This window comes from Camelina sativa, chromosome 12 (genome assembly GCF_030686135.1).
Source record: "Camelina sativa cultivar CO46 ecotype springtype chromosome 12, ASM3068613v1".
Taxonomy (NCBI): Eukaryota; Viridiplantae; Streptophyta; class Magnoliopsida; order Brassicales; family Brassicaceae; genus Camelina; species Camelina sativa.
Genome location: NC_141891.1, coordinates 36,504,084 through 36,518,317, shown reverse-complemented (window position 1 = coordinate 36,518,317; position 14,234 = coordinate 36,504,084). Strand labels below are relative to the sequence as shown.

General features: G+C 45.7%; 1 protein-coding gene across 1 annotated transcript; it reads left to right on the top strand.

The window, feature by feature from the left end:
• The first annotated feature begins 324 nt into the window (after positions 1 to 324).
• LOC104754195 (uncharacterized) lies at positions 325 to 675 on the top strand. The gene has a single exon (XM_010476338.1). The coding sequence runs from the start codon at positions 325 to 327 to the stop codon at positions 673 to 675; it is 351 nt and encodes a 116-aa protein (XP_010474640.1).
• Positions 676 to 14,234: the final 13,559 nt, after the last annotated feature.

Here is a 14,234-nt window from a genome sequence, read left to right as displayed (position 1 = left end):
GGTTTTCGAGGGCTTCCTGAAAAAGCACGGAGTCAAGCATAAAGTCGCGACAGCTTATCACCCACAAACCAGTGGACAAGTGGAAGTGAGCAACAAAAAAGCGATATTGGCACGAATCGTGGGAATCACAAAAAAGGATTGGGCATTCAAGCTAGATGATGCACTCTGGGCTTATAGGACCGCCTACAAAACGCCAATTGGGCGGACACCTTTCCAGCTTCTTTACGGAAAAATTGTCACCTTCCGGTCGAGGTCAAATACAAAGCAATGTGGGCGATCAAGCTGCTGAATTTTGATATAAGGACTGCCCAAGAAAAGAGAATAATGGATCTCCATGAACTGGATGAGATACGGTTGGAGGCTTATGATAATTCGAGGATCTACAAGGAAAGAACCAAAGCTTTTCATGACAAAAAGATCCGACACAAGGATTTAAAAGCTGGAGACAAAGTCCTTTTGTTCAACTTAAAGCTTCGGCTATTTCCTGGCAAGCTCAAGTCAAGATGGTTAGGACCCTTCGAAATTAAGGAAGTTCTGCCCTATGGAGCGGTCACACTGCTTGATAAAAATACGAATGAATTTACTGTGAATGGGCAGAGAGTGAAGAGGTACATGGCAAATGAGGACACAGAGGAGGAATCATCTCTGCGTCTCGACGATCCCACGCCAGTATGAGATGAATTGAAAGTCAAGCTTAGAGACTATAAACAAGCTCACTTGGGAGGAAATCCCAAAGGCAGGTCTGTAAATATTATTTACAAGTTTTTGGTGTTTTCTCTCTTCAGTCCTTTCGCCCTACCCGATGAGCTACGCGATCCCAACCTCGATCAACCCCTCGGATGCTGGTCCGAGTAAGTCGTCTGTGCGCATTTCTGAGCTCTCTGACGAGCAAACACCGGCACCTGCTGAAGCCGGAGACGACCCTGTCTACACGTTGGCGAGTATGGAGGCTGCTGCAACCTCCTTCTTCTCCAACCCATGAGGTACCAATTCATCCACCCTTGTATATATCACTGCATTTAGTTTAACTCATTTTGTGTGCTTCTTGGATTCTTTTCCAACTTTTACTTACACATGGACTGTGTAATTTAAGTTTGGGGGAGGGTCCTAGAATGTATTTAACATTGTGTTTTATTTTCTTATTTTTATTATTACAACTTTTTGCATGCTAGTTTTATTCATTTCAGTCTGCATCTATGTGCATTAAAAAACCCAAAAAAGTTTTGAGAAATTTTGAAAAAAAAAAAAAAAAAGAGTGTTCATGTAGTTGCATTTACATATTAGGATTGAGTATAGTTGTTTCATATAGGATTGTTGCATATGCATCTTAGGGGACAATGACTCAAACCACCTTGTTTAAAATCAAACCTTAGGGTTGAAGCTATAGCCCTTAGTCACAGTTCATTGTTGCTAGATCAATCTTTGGAAAAAAATGAAAAATCTTTGCTTAGATCCTTTGTGTCGTTTGAATGCTTTCTCCACTTGCTTGAACATTAGAACATCTCTATATTATTGGACTTAATTTGAACTTTAATTATCTTGCTTATGGAACTTGAATACTTGCTCATGGTAACTCTAAAACTCGGGTTATCATTCCACTTTTTACCAATCTTTTCGTTTAACCCGATTCATTTGTCCTACCTATGAACCCAAACCTTTCTTTCAAACCCTGTTGTGAATTGTTGAGTGAGGCCTCTTTCATTGTGCTATAGGTTGTGAAACCTTGAGAGTATTGAGAACGACAAAGAACTGCCTCTTGATTTAGCTAAGTTAGATTTGAACTAGCTAATAGATTCGGTTTTAAAAGATAGGTGGTTAGAATGTTTATTTGGGGTTGGGTTGTGGAATAATAATAAAAAAAAAGTCCCTAAGGTTAGAATCAATTAGCTCTAAGTCTCTAAGTAAAAAAAAGTCTAAAAGTCTAAACCTTAGGGAGTAAAAAAAGAGTTAAAGTCGAGGATGTGGGTAGTTTAATTCTAGGGGGTTTAAATAAAAAAAGAAAGAGAGTGAATGAGAAAAGGGTAGATCATCAAGAGTTAAGTTTTGTATGCCCAAATTGTTCTCAGTCTTAGATAGTTTTCACAACTTTCTAGCATTCCTTCTTTTGAGAGAAAACCACCCAAAGAATTTGTTTGAAACCACCTTACTAAAAAGCCTTACCCTTGAAACCGATTGAGCTTGATACACCTTCCATTTGCAAGAATTCGCCAAACACTTAATTGAATGTGAAAGAGATGTTCTTTATCTTTAGTTGGAGGTTGAGCTAGATCGATGCATGGTGATAAGCATAGAAAAATATTTGTAAGTATGTTGATTGATCTTAGCACCATTAAACTATCTTTAAGGACTATAGCTTGAATCCTTCGCTTGGCATCTTGAGGTTATGAGTCCCCACTTTCAAACCGTACCCTCTTACTTCCTTGCTAGAGGACTAGCAAGATTAAGTTTGGGGGTCTGAAAACTCTCTATTTTATATGGTTTTAGCATCCATTTTTGTCCATATTTTGCATTGTTCATACCTCTAACTTAGCATTTTTAGGTCATTAACTGTAGGAATTCACTTTTAGACCATTTAGGGTGTTGCATTTCTGCATTTGCATATTTTGGATGAAAACAGGTGCTAAAGAGCCAAAAACGGAGAAAAACAAGGACAACTCGAGCATGTGCCCGAAGGAGCCATCGAGCTGCCAGAACAAGTCCAAACCCCAACACGATCGAGGAGTATCCAAGAGCATGAAGAGCAACCCAAAGATCCACCCGAGGAGTAACCCGACTACACCCTCGTGTACCGCATCGAGTAGACCATCGGGCAGGTCTGGGAAGCTAGGACAAAAGGGTTTCCATATATAAACCCCCTCTTCCCCTAGCTCGCAAACGAGCACGCCGCAGACCCTCAAACCAGAGAGCGAGAGCTTCTGTGAGAGAACTGAGCGACTCAAACATTTTCTTCTTGTTTTGCATTTTTATTTTGTAGTTTTCTTAGATTTCTATCTTGTACTCCTTCTACTCTACTCTATCTTTTAATACAATGTCATTTTCATTCATTTCTGTTGCTTTGTTATTCGTTTCTATGTCCGAGTAGTGTAGTAAAGTTTCTAGGGATGGGATAGATGATTTTGTGTTCTTGATCGGTTAGGATGCCTTAGTTGATTGTAAATGATTGATAGATTTCCTTCTAGGTTGGTGTTCTTAATGCTGTCAACAGACCGAGAGGTTGAGATTAGATCTAGGGCGTATACCAATGCTACAGGCCGAAAGGAGTAGTTGAAATGCTTGATTTAGCCAATGCTAGAGGTCTACTTGACTCTGAGTAAGAAATTAGATGAGTTTAAGTTTACTGACAATAATGAATCGATCTTAATGCCTGCTTGTTCATATTGCTAGTGCGAGAGTGTGGTAATGTGTTCAAGGTTGATTGTTGCTAGTGCGAGAGTGTGGTGACAAGGTTTTAGAGGTTGATTGTCTAGGAAATAGTTGCTTGAGGCATGTAAGGCATCTGTACTGGTCTAGAATACTTAGGATTTGATTACCCCCATCCTTAGGAACTTTCGTATTTTAATTGTTTACATTTCCTTTACTTACTCGACTACTTACCCGATCAGGTACACGATAACCTGTTTCGTGTAATACCTCGAGCTGTTCATATCTCACTTGCATACTCGATCACCCCACTCGATCCTGTACTCGATTGCTTGCATCGAGTGCTTAGGTCGTGTGGTTTCCTGTTTATATTATTTTCTTTTGTTTATTATAGGATTGTTAGAACCAAAATCCTATCTGCTTGGCTTGACTTGTATTGTACTGATTATATCCTTCTTGCTAGCAATAGACAACCATTTGGATTGATAACCCTTTGTACTACAACTGCATAGGGAATTGATACCCTGGGTGAAAACTTGTCTATCAACCTCTCTAGTACAACGCTTCAATGCCTCATCCTTTTCAGACAGAGTGATCCATTCTTGGTTGTTAAGGAAAGAGGAGGTGTGTTCCTGCCAGTTAACACTAGTCTCGCCCAATTTTGAAGGCCAACTGTAACCCAAAATCAAATCCGCTTCCGCACTGGTCAAATCAAGTGTGAGAAAATCCTCAATGATTTCAACTCCTTGCAATAACAAGTGGACCCTTGGACATACGCTTTGCTATTTCCTTGGAAAGCCTAAGTCGAACAGCAAACTCCTCTGAAATATAATTCTGTGTCGCTCCAGAGTCTATTTCTACCAACACTTTTTGACCTGATATAGAGCCCCATAACCGTAGATTCTTGCTCTTGGTAACTTGTGGCTTGATATCACTGTTCTCCTTATCCATTCTTAGCTGTGCACCCTCTTGTAGCATGGTGAGACTCATTAACTCCTCCCTTTCACCAAAATCAACTGAAACTTCGTGTCTAGTATATCCACTCATTTCCGCAAGACAAACAGCAAGTTCCATTACTTCTTGAAGTCGCTTGGGTTGCAATTTCCTGACCTCTGTCTGCAGTGGTTGAGCCAGACCTCGTAGAAACACTTGCAACACATATTTCTCTGGAATACTCATTGACTCTCGACGCTTAGCTTCAAACTCTCTACAATAACTAGCCACATAACCTTCTTGTAGCAGTCCCGAGTATAATGAACGGCGTACATAGCTCTGTCTTAGTGGCTCTATAACGCCTGCGATCCTGAATAGGATCGTAGGCCGAGACTTAGTCCGAGAAGGAAGGGGGATCTCGGACAAGTCGAGAGAAAGCTATTCGTTAGCTCGGACATTGAGGAAAAACGCGCAAAATATCGGAGAAGGATCGGTCAGCTGCGGACAGCTCTCGGGAGCTGTCGACCAACTCGACCAAGCTCGATCAGCTGTCGACCAGCTCGACCAAGCTCGACCAGCTGTCGACCAGCTTGACCAAGCTCGACCAGCTGTTTGACAGTAGACGATAAGTGAGCCACCTGGGAGCTCGCGGACGGTTTCGGACTCGGTGCGATGAAACGCGTGCGATCGAACGGGTGTGACCGAAGGGTCTCGACGATAGGCACCTTTTCGGGCCTAGACTTCGGCCAGACCCTATAAATAAAGGGCGAGACGCACAATTTTGGACAGACGGAAACCAGGAAAAATACCCAGAAACTCTCGGTGCGGATCGAGAGAAAAGATCGAGAAAAAGGGTTTCTAAGGCCGAGAAAGGTTTGATCGACAGAGGTACGGTGAAATACCGTCTCTAAGGGATCTGGGGAATTGGGTAGTTGCATCATCGAGCATAAGCATGTATAAGCTTTGGTTGGTCTAGTTGGTCGGAGGAAAGGGGGTGCGGCTCGGAAGTGGATCGGTAACCGCAAGGTTTGCCGTGAAATGACCAAACTGATACGCATGGTACCTCCCTACCGATCAGCGTATCATCCGGGGTGTCCGAGTACGGACGGTTTGATCGGAGAAAAGTAAACGCGGCTCGGCGGTTGGACGTGGGATCAGTACAGATTCCTCGGTACACCGTCGGACTGATGCGCGGGATAACTCTCTACCGGTCAACTGCCGTACTGGACGAATGTATAGAACTTAGCGTGCATTGCATGACATTGTACGGCCTAAGGGAAAAGTTATTGATGCCTACTTGGATTTCAGGAAAGGAGGGTGATCGCGGGAAAGGAAAGGCTTAGGCGCGGGACTCATGGCCGGGAAGATGAGTGGTGGTGATAAGGGTAGCTAGGATCGATTATACAACTTGTACTAGCTTATTATGCAAACTCATAAGTTGTATCGAATCCTTTGATGTTTAATGCAATATCGAATATTTACTTTACTTTAAATTTATATCATATAGACTCTAAATATCGAATCTCAGAATGCACAAATGAACCTTATCTAAAGAATGGGCCCTAAAATTTGTCTAAGTAGAAAATGGGACGAGAGAACCTCTCCGGCCATAGATGGCCGGGGTCGGGGTCTTTCAAGTTGGTATCAGAGCATGCTTGGTTCTAGGACCGGTAGTGAGGGTTTTGGGGTATCACCACTCATCGGCTTATGGGATCTCGCGGTAGTTGCTTTTACTGTTTAGCGGTTTATTTATCTTAAACCGTGACTAAAGTGCATAAGTTTTGCAGATGGGTAAGAGCAGCAAGGAAAAGAAGCGAAAGGGTAAGGAGGTGGCCGATGAGACCATTGAACCCGCGGAGACACTAGTCGACGCGAAGGCAAGGAACACGGACACCGAGAATCCAGCCGGACCTGTGGCTGGAGATAAACAACCGGATAATGATAAGCCGGAAAGTAGTGGTGCAACGGATGTAAATGGGCAACAAAATGCCGTACCATCGCCCCAGGAAAAGTGGGAAACGATGAAGGCAATGATGGCGCAGTTGGACGTGCTCACTAGGGCGTTGGTACCGGATCCTGTGGTACCAGCGGTACGTAGCAAAGTTGTTACGGAGACCATTGAAATGGATCCTGAAGATTCTCCAAGGAAGAGAAGGGATTACTTGGACGCGTTGGACCAGATCATGAGACTGAAAACCAAGCATTTTTCGGGAAGTACGGATCCGATCGTGGCTGACGAGTGGAGGAGCCGACTTGTAAGAAACTTCAACTCCACTCGCTGCCCGGAGAAGTACCAAAAAGAAATTGCCATCCATTTCCTGGAAGGGGAAGCCCATGACTGGTGGGTGTCGGTTGAGAAACGGAGAAGTGGTCAAGTCCTAACCTATGCGGACTTTGAGAAAGAATTCAACAAGAAATTCTTTCCACCAGAGGCTTGGGACAGACTGGAAACTGAGTACCTGAATTTGGTACAAGGGGACCTGACGGTGCGTGCTTACGATGCTGTATTCAGTCGCCTTAGGCGCTTTGTGGGAAAAGAAATCGAGGATGAGAAAGAACAGATCCGTCGTTTTATCCGCGGACTAAGGGTCGATATCCGCAACCATTGCGTGAACGGTGTCTTCAACTCGGTCGTGGAAGTAGTGGAAAGGGTGGTAATGATCGAAGATGGGCTGGAGGAAGAGAAACAGCTTAAACGCAAGAAAACTTCTTCGCGCTCGACTCACTCAGCCAAAACCGCCGACCGAAAAAGGAAATGGGACAAGGTGGATAACGCAAAGTCTGACTCTAAGTATGCGGAGTGTAAGACTTGCGGAAAGCTCCACAGCGGGACTTGCTGGAAGGCCGTGGGTGCATGTGGACGTTGCGGAAGCATGGACCATGCTATCCAGAACTGTCCGAGAATGGAAAGTGGCGATGGGCCAAGGACTTGTTTCCTGTGCGGAAAAGAAGGACATTTTAAAAGGGAGTGTCCGAAGCTTGATGAGGGAAGACAGAACCGTAGCAAGAATGCTCTACCTCCACCACCAAAGAGACAGGCCGTCGCACCGCGTGTGTATGAGCTGTCCGAGGAAACTGCCGCTGGGGATTTCAGGGCGATTACTGGTATGTTGCGAAAACTTTTCTAAGTTGAATTCGTGCATTACATAGCATCATAATGCATGTGAAAAGGGGGATATGGGTACTTAGCATTCTAGAGGAATGTGTAGGGACATTAAGTATAGGTGGTGTGGAAACGCACACCTTGTTTGATTCAGGGGCCACACATTGTTTTGTGAGCCCGGAAATGATAGGGAAAGTTGGGTTCAGTCGAGAGCCAAACGATGGATTTGGATTGGTTCGAGCAGCCGGCGGGCAGGTGATGCACTCGTACGGTATGGTTCGAGGGATCTCGGTCATTGTCAATGATGTGGACATGCCTACTGACCTGATCATCGTTCCACTCATGAAACATGATGTTATCTTGGGGATGGACTGGTTGGGAATGTACAAGGCGCACATTGACTGCCACCGAGGGCGAGTAACTTTTGAGAGAAAGGAAGGAATGTTAAGATTCCAGGGAATAAGGTCAACTTCGGGAAGTTTGATTATCTCTGCAATCCAGGCGGAAAGGATGCTGGAGAAAAGTTGTGAGGCCTACTTAGCCACGATCACAACCAAGGAAGTTGGGGAAAATGTGGAATTGGATGATATTCCAATAGCTAACGAATTTGCCGATGTGTTCGAAGCGGTACGGGGAGTACCGCCGGATAGGTCCGATCCGTTTACCATCGAGCTAGAACCAGGGACGACCCCTATATCTAAAGCGCCCTACCGGATGGCACCGGCGGAAATGGCGGAGTTAAAGAAAAAATTGGGGAAATTGTTGGAAAAAGGATTCATCAGACCGAGTAGCTCACCATGGGGTGCACCGGTCTTGTTTGTCAAGAAAAAGGATGGTAGCTTCAGACTATGCATCGATTACCGGGGGCTGAATAGGGTTACGGTGAAAAATAAGTACCCATTGCCCCGGATAGACGAATTGTTGGATAATCTCCGAGGTGCGAAGTGGTTCTCGAAGATAGACTTGGCCTTGGGGTACCATTAGATTCCGATAGAGCAATCGGACATTCGGAAGACAGCTTTTCGAACCAGGTACGGCCACTTCGAGTTTGTGGTCATGCCGTTCGGACTGACCAATGCACCGGCAGCCTTTATGAAGATGATGAATGGTGTGTTCCGAGAATTCCTGGACGAGTTTGTCATCATCTTCATCGATGACATACTTGTTTACTCGAAGGATCGGGAAACTCACCAAAATCACTTGAAGGCAGTCTTGGAGCGGTAAGGGAGCAAAAGCTGTTCGCGAAATTGAGCAAATGCTCGTTTTGGCAAAAGAGTGTCGGATTCCTTGGACACATCATCTCGGACAAAGGAGTGTCCGTGGATCCGGAAAAGATCAAATTGATCAAGGACTGGCCGCGTCCGAAGAATGCCACCGAGATAAGGAGCTTTTTCGGATTGGCCAGGTATTACCGCAGATTTGTCAAGGGCATTGCAAGTATGTCTCAGCCAATGACACGATTGACGGGAAAGGATACAAAGTTCGAATGGTCGAAAGCTTGCGAGAAGAGTTTCTCGGAGTTAAAGGCGATGCTCACGAGTGCCCTGGTACTGGTGTTGCCGGTGGCGGACGAGCCATATATGGTTTATACCGATGCCTCTATAACCGGGCTAGGTTGTGTGCTCATGCAAAAGGGAAGCGTGATCGCCTATGCGTCTAGGCAATTGCGTAAGCACGAAGGGAATTAGCCGACGCACGACTTAGAAATGGCCGCGGTGGTGTTCTCGTTGAAGATTTGGCGTTCATATCTCTATGGAGCCAAAGTTCAAATCTTCACCGATCACAAGAGCCTAAAATAAATATTCACCCAGCCGGAGTTAAATCTAAGGCAAAGACGGTGGATGGAGTTTGTCGCGGACTACGACCTTGATATTGCCTATCATCCAGGAAAGGCAAATCAAGTCGCGGACGACTTGAGTAGGAGACGCTTCGATGTAGAGGCGGAAAAGAACCAAGAAGCGTTGGTTTTCATGATGGGGACCTTGCATTTGAATGCATTGTCGAGAGAAGTTGAGTCGTTGGGCTTAGGAGCAGCCGATCAAGCGGACCTACTTAGTAGGATTCGATTGGCTCAGGAAAAGGACGAGGAACTTTAGGGTTGGGCAGAGAATAATAGGACCGAGTTCCAAACATCGAACAACGGTACCATTGTGGTGAATGGACGAGTATGTGTGCCGTAAAATAAGGAGTTGAGGGAGGAAATCCTAAAGGAAGCGCACCAGTCTAAGTTCTCGATCCACCCTGGTTCGACCAAGATGTATCGCGATCTGAAAAGATACTATCACTGGAAAGGAATGAAAAGAGATGTTGCCGCGTGGGTTGCTAAGTGTAAAACTTGTCAACTCGTCAAGGCCGAACATTAGGTGCCGAGCGGATTAGTTCAAAGTCTGCCTATGCCGGAATGGAAATGGGATCATGTGACGATGGACTTTGTGACCGGCTTGCCTATGAGTAATCGGAAGCATGATGCGGTATGGGTCGTGGTGGATAGACTGACTAAATCCGCACATTTTATAGCAATCGCGGAAACCGATGGGGCCAAGGTAATCGCAGTCAGATATATCGAGGAAATTGTCCGGTTGCACGGAGTGCCGGTAAGCATCGTCTCAGACCGAGATACGCGGTTCACCGCACAGTTCTGGAAAGCGTTTCAAAAAGCGCTGGGGACAAGAGTGAACCTAAGTACGGCCTACCACCCACAAACTGATGGGCAGTCCGAGAGAACAATTCAAACACTCGAGGACATGTTGCGAGCTTGTGTATTGGAATGGGGCGGAGGCTGGGAAAAGTACTTAAACTTGGTGGAATTTGCATACAACAATAGCTACCAAGCTAGTATTGGAATGTCGCCTTATGAAGCGCTATATGGCCGAGCATGTCGGACGCCACTGTGCTGGACGCCGGTTGGGGAACGGACGCTGTTCGGACCTGAGATTGTGGACGAGACGGCCGAGAAGTTAAAATTCTTGAAAATTAAGATGAAGGAGGCCCACGACCGACAAAAGAGTTATGGGGATAAACGTCGGAAGGAGTTGGAATTTGAGGTGGGCGACCTAGTGTATCTTAAGGCAATGACCTATAAGGGAAAAGGGCGGTTCACTAAGAGGAAAAAGTTGAGCCCAAGGTACGTTGGTCCATACAAGGTGATCGAACGAGTAGGTGCGGTGGCGTACAAACTGGAGTTACCACCTAAGTTAGACGCTTTTCACAAGGTTTTCCATGTATCTCAACTAAGGAAATGTCTAAGTGAAGCGGACGAGGTAGTCGAAGATGTTCCACCCGAGTTGCAGGAAAACTTAACGGTGGAAGCAACACCTATTCGGATCATTGATCGAATGGAAAAAGGGATGCACAGGAAAAAGATTAACATGGTAAAGATCTTGTGGAACTGCGGTGGACGCGAAGAAGCTACTTGGGAGACCGAGAACAAGATGAAGGCCGATTATCCTAAGTTGTTTAAGGAGATGGGTGAAGATCAACTTGATCCGGATTCGGGGACGAATCCCTTTCAAGGGGGGGGGGGAGACTTGTAACGCCCGCGATCCTGAATAGGATCGTAGGCCGAGACTTAGTCCGAGAAGGAAGGGGGATCTCGGACAAGTCGAGAGAAAGCTATTCGTTAGCTCGGACATTGAGGAAAAACGCGCCAAGTATTGGAGAAGGATCGGTCAGCTGCGGACAGCTCTCGGGAGCTGTCGACCAGCTCGACCAAGCTCGATCAGCTGTCGACCAGCTCGACCAAGCTCGACCAGCTGTCGACCAGCTCGACCAAGCTCGACCAGCTGTCGACCAGCTTGACCAAGCTCGATCAGCTGTTCGACAGTAGACGATAAGTGAGCCAGCTGGGAGCTCGCGGACGGTTATCGGACTCGGTGACCGAATCGGTGCGATGGAACGCGTGCAATCGAACGGGTGTGACCGAAGGGTCTCGACGATAGGCACCTTTTCGGGCCTAGACTTCGGCCAGACCCTATAAATAAAGGGCGAGACGCACAATTTTGGACAGACAGAAACCAGGAAAAATACCCAGAAACTCTTGGTGCGGATCGAGAGAAAAGATCGAGAAAAAGGGTTTCTAAGGCCAAGAAAGGTTTGATCGATGGAGGTACGGTAAAATACCGTCTCTAAGGGATCTGGGGAATTGGGTAGTTGCATCATCGAGCATAAGCATGTATAAGCTTCGGTTGGTCTAGTTGGTCGGAGGAAAGGGGGTGCGGCTCGGAAGTGGATCGGTAACCGCAAGGTTTGCCGTGAAATGACCGAACTGATACGCATGCTACCTCCCTACCGATCAGCGTATCATCCGGGGTGTCCGAGTATGGACGGTTCGAACGGAGAAAAGTAAACGCGGCTCGGCGGTTGGACGTGGGATCGGTACAGATTCCTCGGTACACCGTCGGACTGATGCGCGGGATAACTCTCTACCGGTCAACTGCCGTACTGGACGAATGTATAGAACTTAGCGTGCATTGCATGACAGTGTACGGCCTTAGGGAAAAGTTATTGATGCCTACTTGCATTTCAGGAAAGGAGGGTGATCGCGGGAAAGGAAAGGCTTAGGCGCGGGACTCATGGCCGGGAAGATGAGTGGTGGTGATAAGGGTAGCTAGGATCGATTATACAACTTGTACTAGCTTATTATGCAAACTCATAAGTTGTATCGAATCCTTTGATGTTTAATGCAATATCGAATATTTACTTTACTCTAAATTTATATCATATAGACTCTAAATATCGAATCTCAGAATGCGCGAATGAACCTTGTCTAAAGAATGGGCCCAAAAATTTGTCTAAGTAGAAAATGGGACGAGAGAACCTCTCCGGCCATAGATGGCCGGGGTCGGGGTCTTTCAGGCTCCATAGCTTCTTCTTTGATCATCCACTTGAATTCTTTCCAACTCGCCGGAGAATTCTTTTCCCATAATCTCCTGACCCAGTGACCTGGTTCTCCTTCTAAGAGTGAATACACAATCCTCATCCACTCATTGTGTGGAGTCTGACTTGCAGCAAAATGAGCCTACAAGCTGTTGATCCACTTGACTAAGTCTTCCTTAGAGCTCTCGAACAACCCAGGTTCCTGATAAGTCTTGTTTTCCCCAGCGGTATTTGCTGCACTTTCTCCATCCCGAGATGCCTTGTCCTCTCTTCTTGATCTGACGAGGGTGTGCCACCATGATGCGTTTGTCGAACAGATCCTTGAAACCCAATATAAATAGTTCTTGTAGCATCAACATCAACACTCAACCCTAGAGGATTCAACCCCATGTGTTTCCTAGCCTCTGCGGATTTTGTCCATAGCACTGAACCATTCCATGCTCTACCATATCTGTTCACCGGCCCTGAACCCCGAAGTCTTATACTACCAACTCGACAATGGGTAGGATTAGCTCAAGAAACAGCTCCAAAATTTTCTTGAATATTCAGGAATCTTGATAGTTCCTCAGTTGGTTCAGCCTTGTTTTTGTCTCGGAGACTTTTCCCTGATCTACTTCTAACATCAACTCTATCATCAAACTCCTGTGACGCATCATAATCCGAGGAAGCGACCATTTGTCTAAAAACACTAGCTTCAGCATGAAACCTAGAGTCACTCAAGGGATAACGATTTCGCTTACCATGTTTCTTCGTGGGATGTTTTCTGATTTTAATCGCCGAAACGAACTCGTGATGTCTCCTTCGTGTTGATTTCGTCCTGGCTTTATGGTAGTTTCGTGGAAAAGGAATCCTCTCTTCATCAAGAGATTGGACTGTGTGTGGAAGCTCAGAAATCCACGGACCTCTGGTAACGTAGCGCTCACCAAGTGTTCGACAGAAGTCTCCAGAGAGATTTCTGAAATTTTTCTTGGTGTCAGCGCTGAAGGTGTAGGAGCTGGACTCACCTGAGCGGACTGTAGAAACCCCGGCGGAGATTGCATAATCGGAACAGTATGAGCGGATAAGGAAAGGATTCCGTCACCTTTAGGTTTTACCGGAACTGATGGAGTCGCGCAAGTGTCAGCCGGAGTGTTAGAGCTCTGAATATGAGACCCCGACGGTGGACTCGACTCAGTGGAGCTCTTGAGAGCTAGGTTTTCGCGAAACCAACGCATCGCTTCGTCGTGCTTCCGACCTTGTTCGTCGAAAAGAGCTCTTTGTTCCTTAGTAATCTTCCTGAGATTCGATATCTGGTCCTCAAGAGACGATTTGAGAAGTTGAAGCTTTTCATCGACAACCGCAATCAAGGATGCGTGAGCAGCTTGAGTCTGTTGAGCCATTTTTTTTTTTAATAATAATAACTCTCAATGTAAAGCACCAATTGATAAGTACCTAAGTAGCTTATCAATGAGATAACAGAAATAGGGATGAGAACAGAAGAAAAGGGGATTAAGGTGAAGAATTAGATCAGAGGAAGGAGGAAGAGAGAAGGAGGAAGATGATTGGAAAGAAGAAGAAGAACATTGTTTTTCTTATTTGATTCAATAACCTTCTACAAGAAACATTTCGAGATATAAGTAAAGAGACTAAAGGCTTAGACAACAATTCTACTACAGCCCATTAAGAACTAACGAGGCCCAATTCGTGACTTATCAATACCGTTCCCTCGAAGATTCACCTTGTCCTCAAGGTGGATAGAATTGAAACTTTCCAAAACTGCTGTTCGCCTTGACTGTTCCAGCATCTTCTTGTTCAGTACTTGTTGCTACTGCAGTTTCTTTCTTGCTAGAGAGTGTCACTTCAGACTCTTCAGCGGTACCCCCTAGCCGCTTTTGCCCTATCTCTTTGGCTGGTATTCTAACCACAGGCTGGACCTCTTCGTCTGAGTCTGCTTCTGAACCTAAAATCGCTAATAACCTGCAGT

Bases quoted from the DNA above. Each gene is read 5' to 3' on its own strand.
- LOC104754195 (XM_010476338.1), top strand. From the start codon at position 325: ATGGATCTCCATGAACTGGATGAGATACGGTTGGAGGCTTATGATAAT.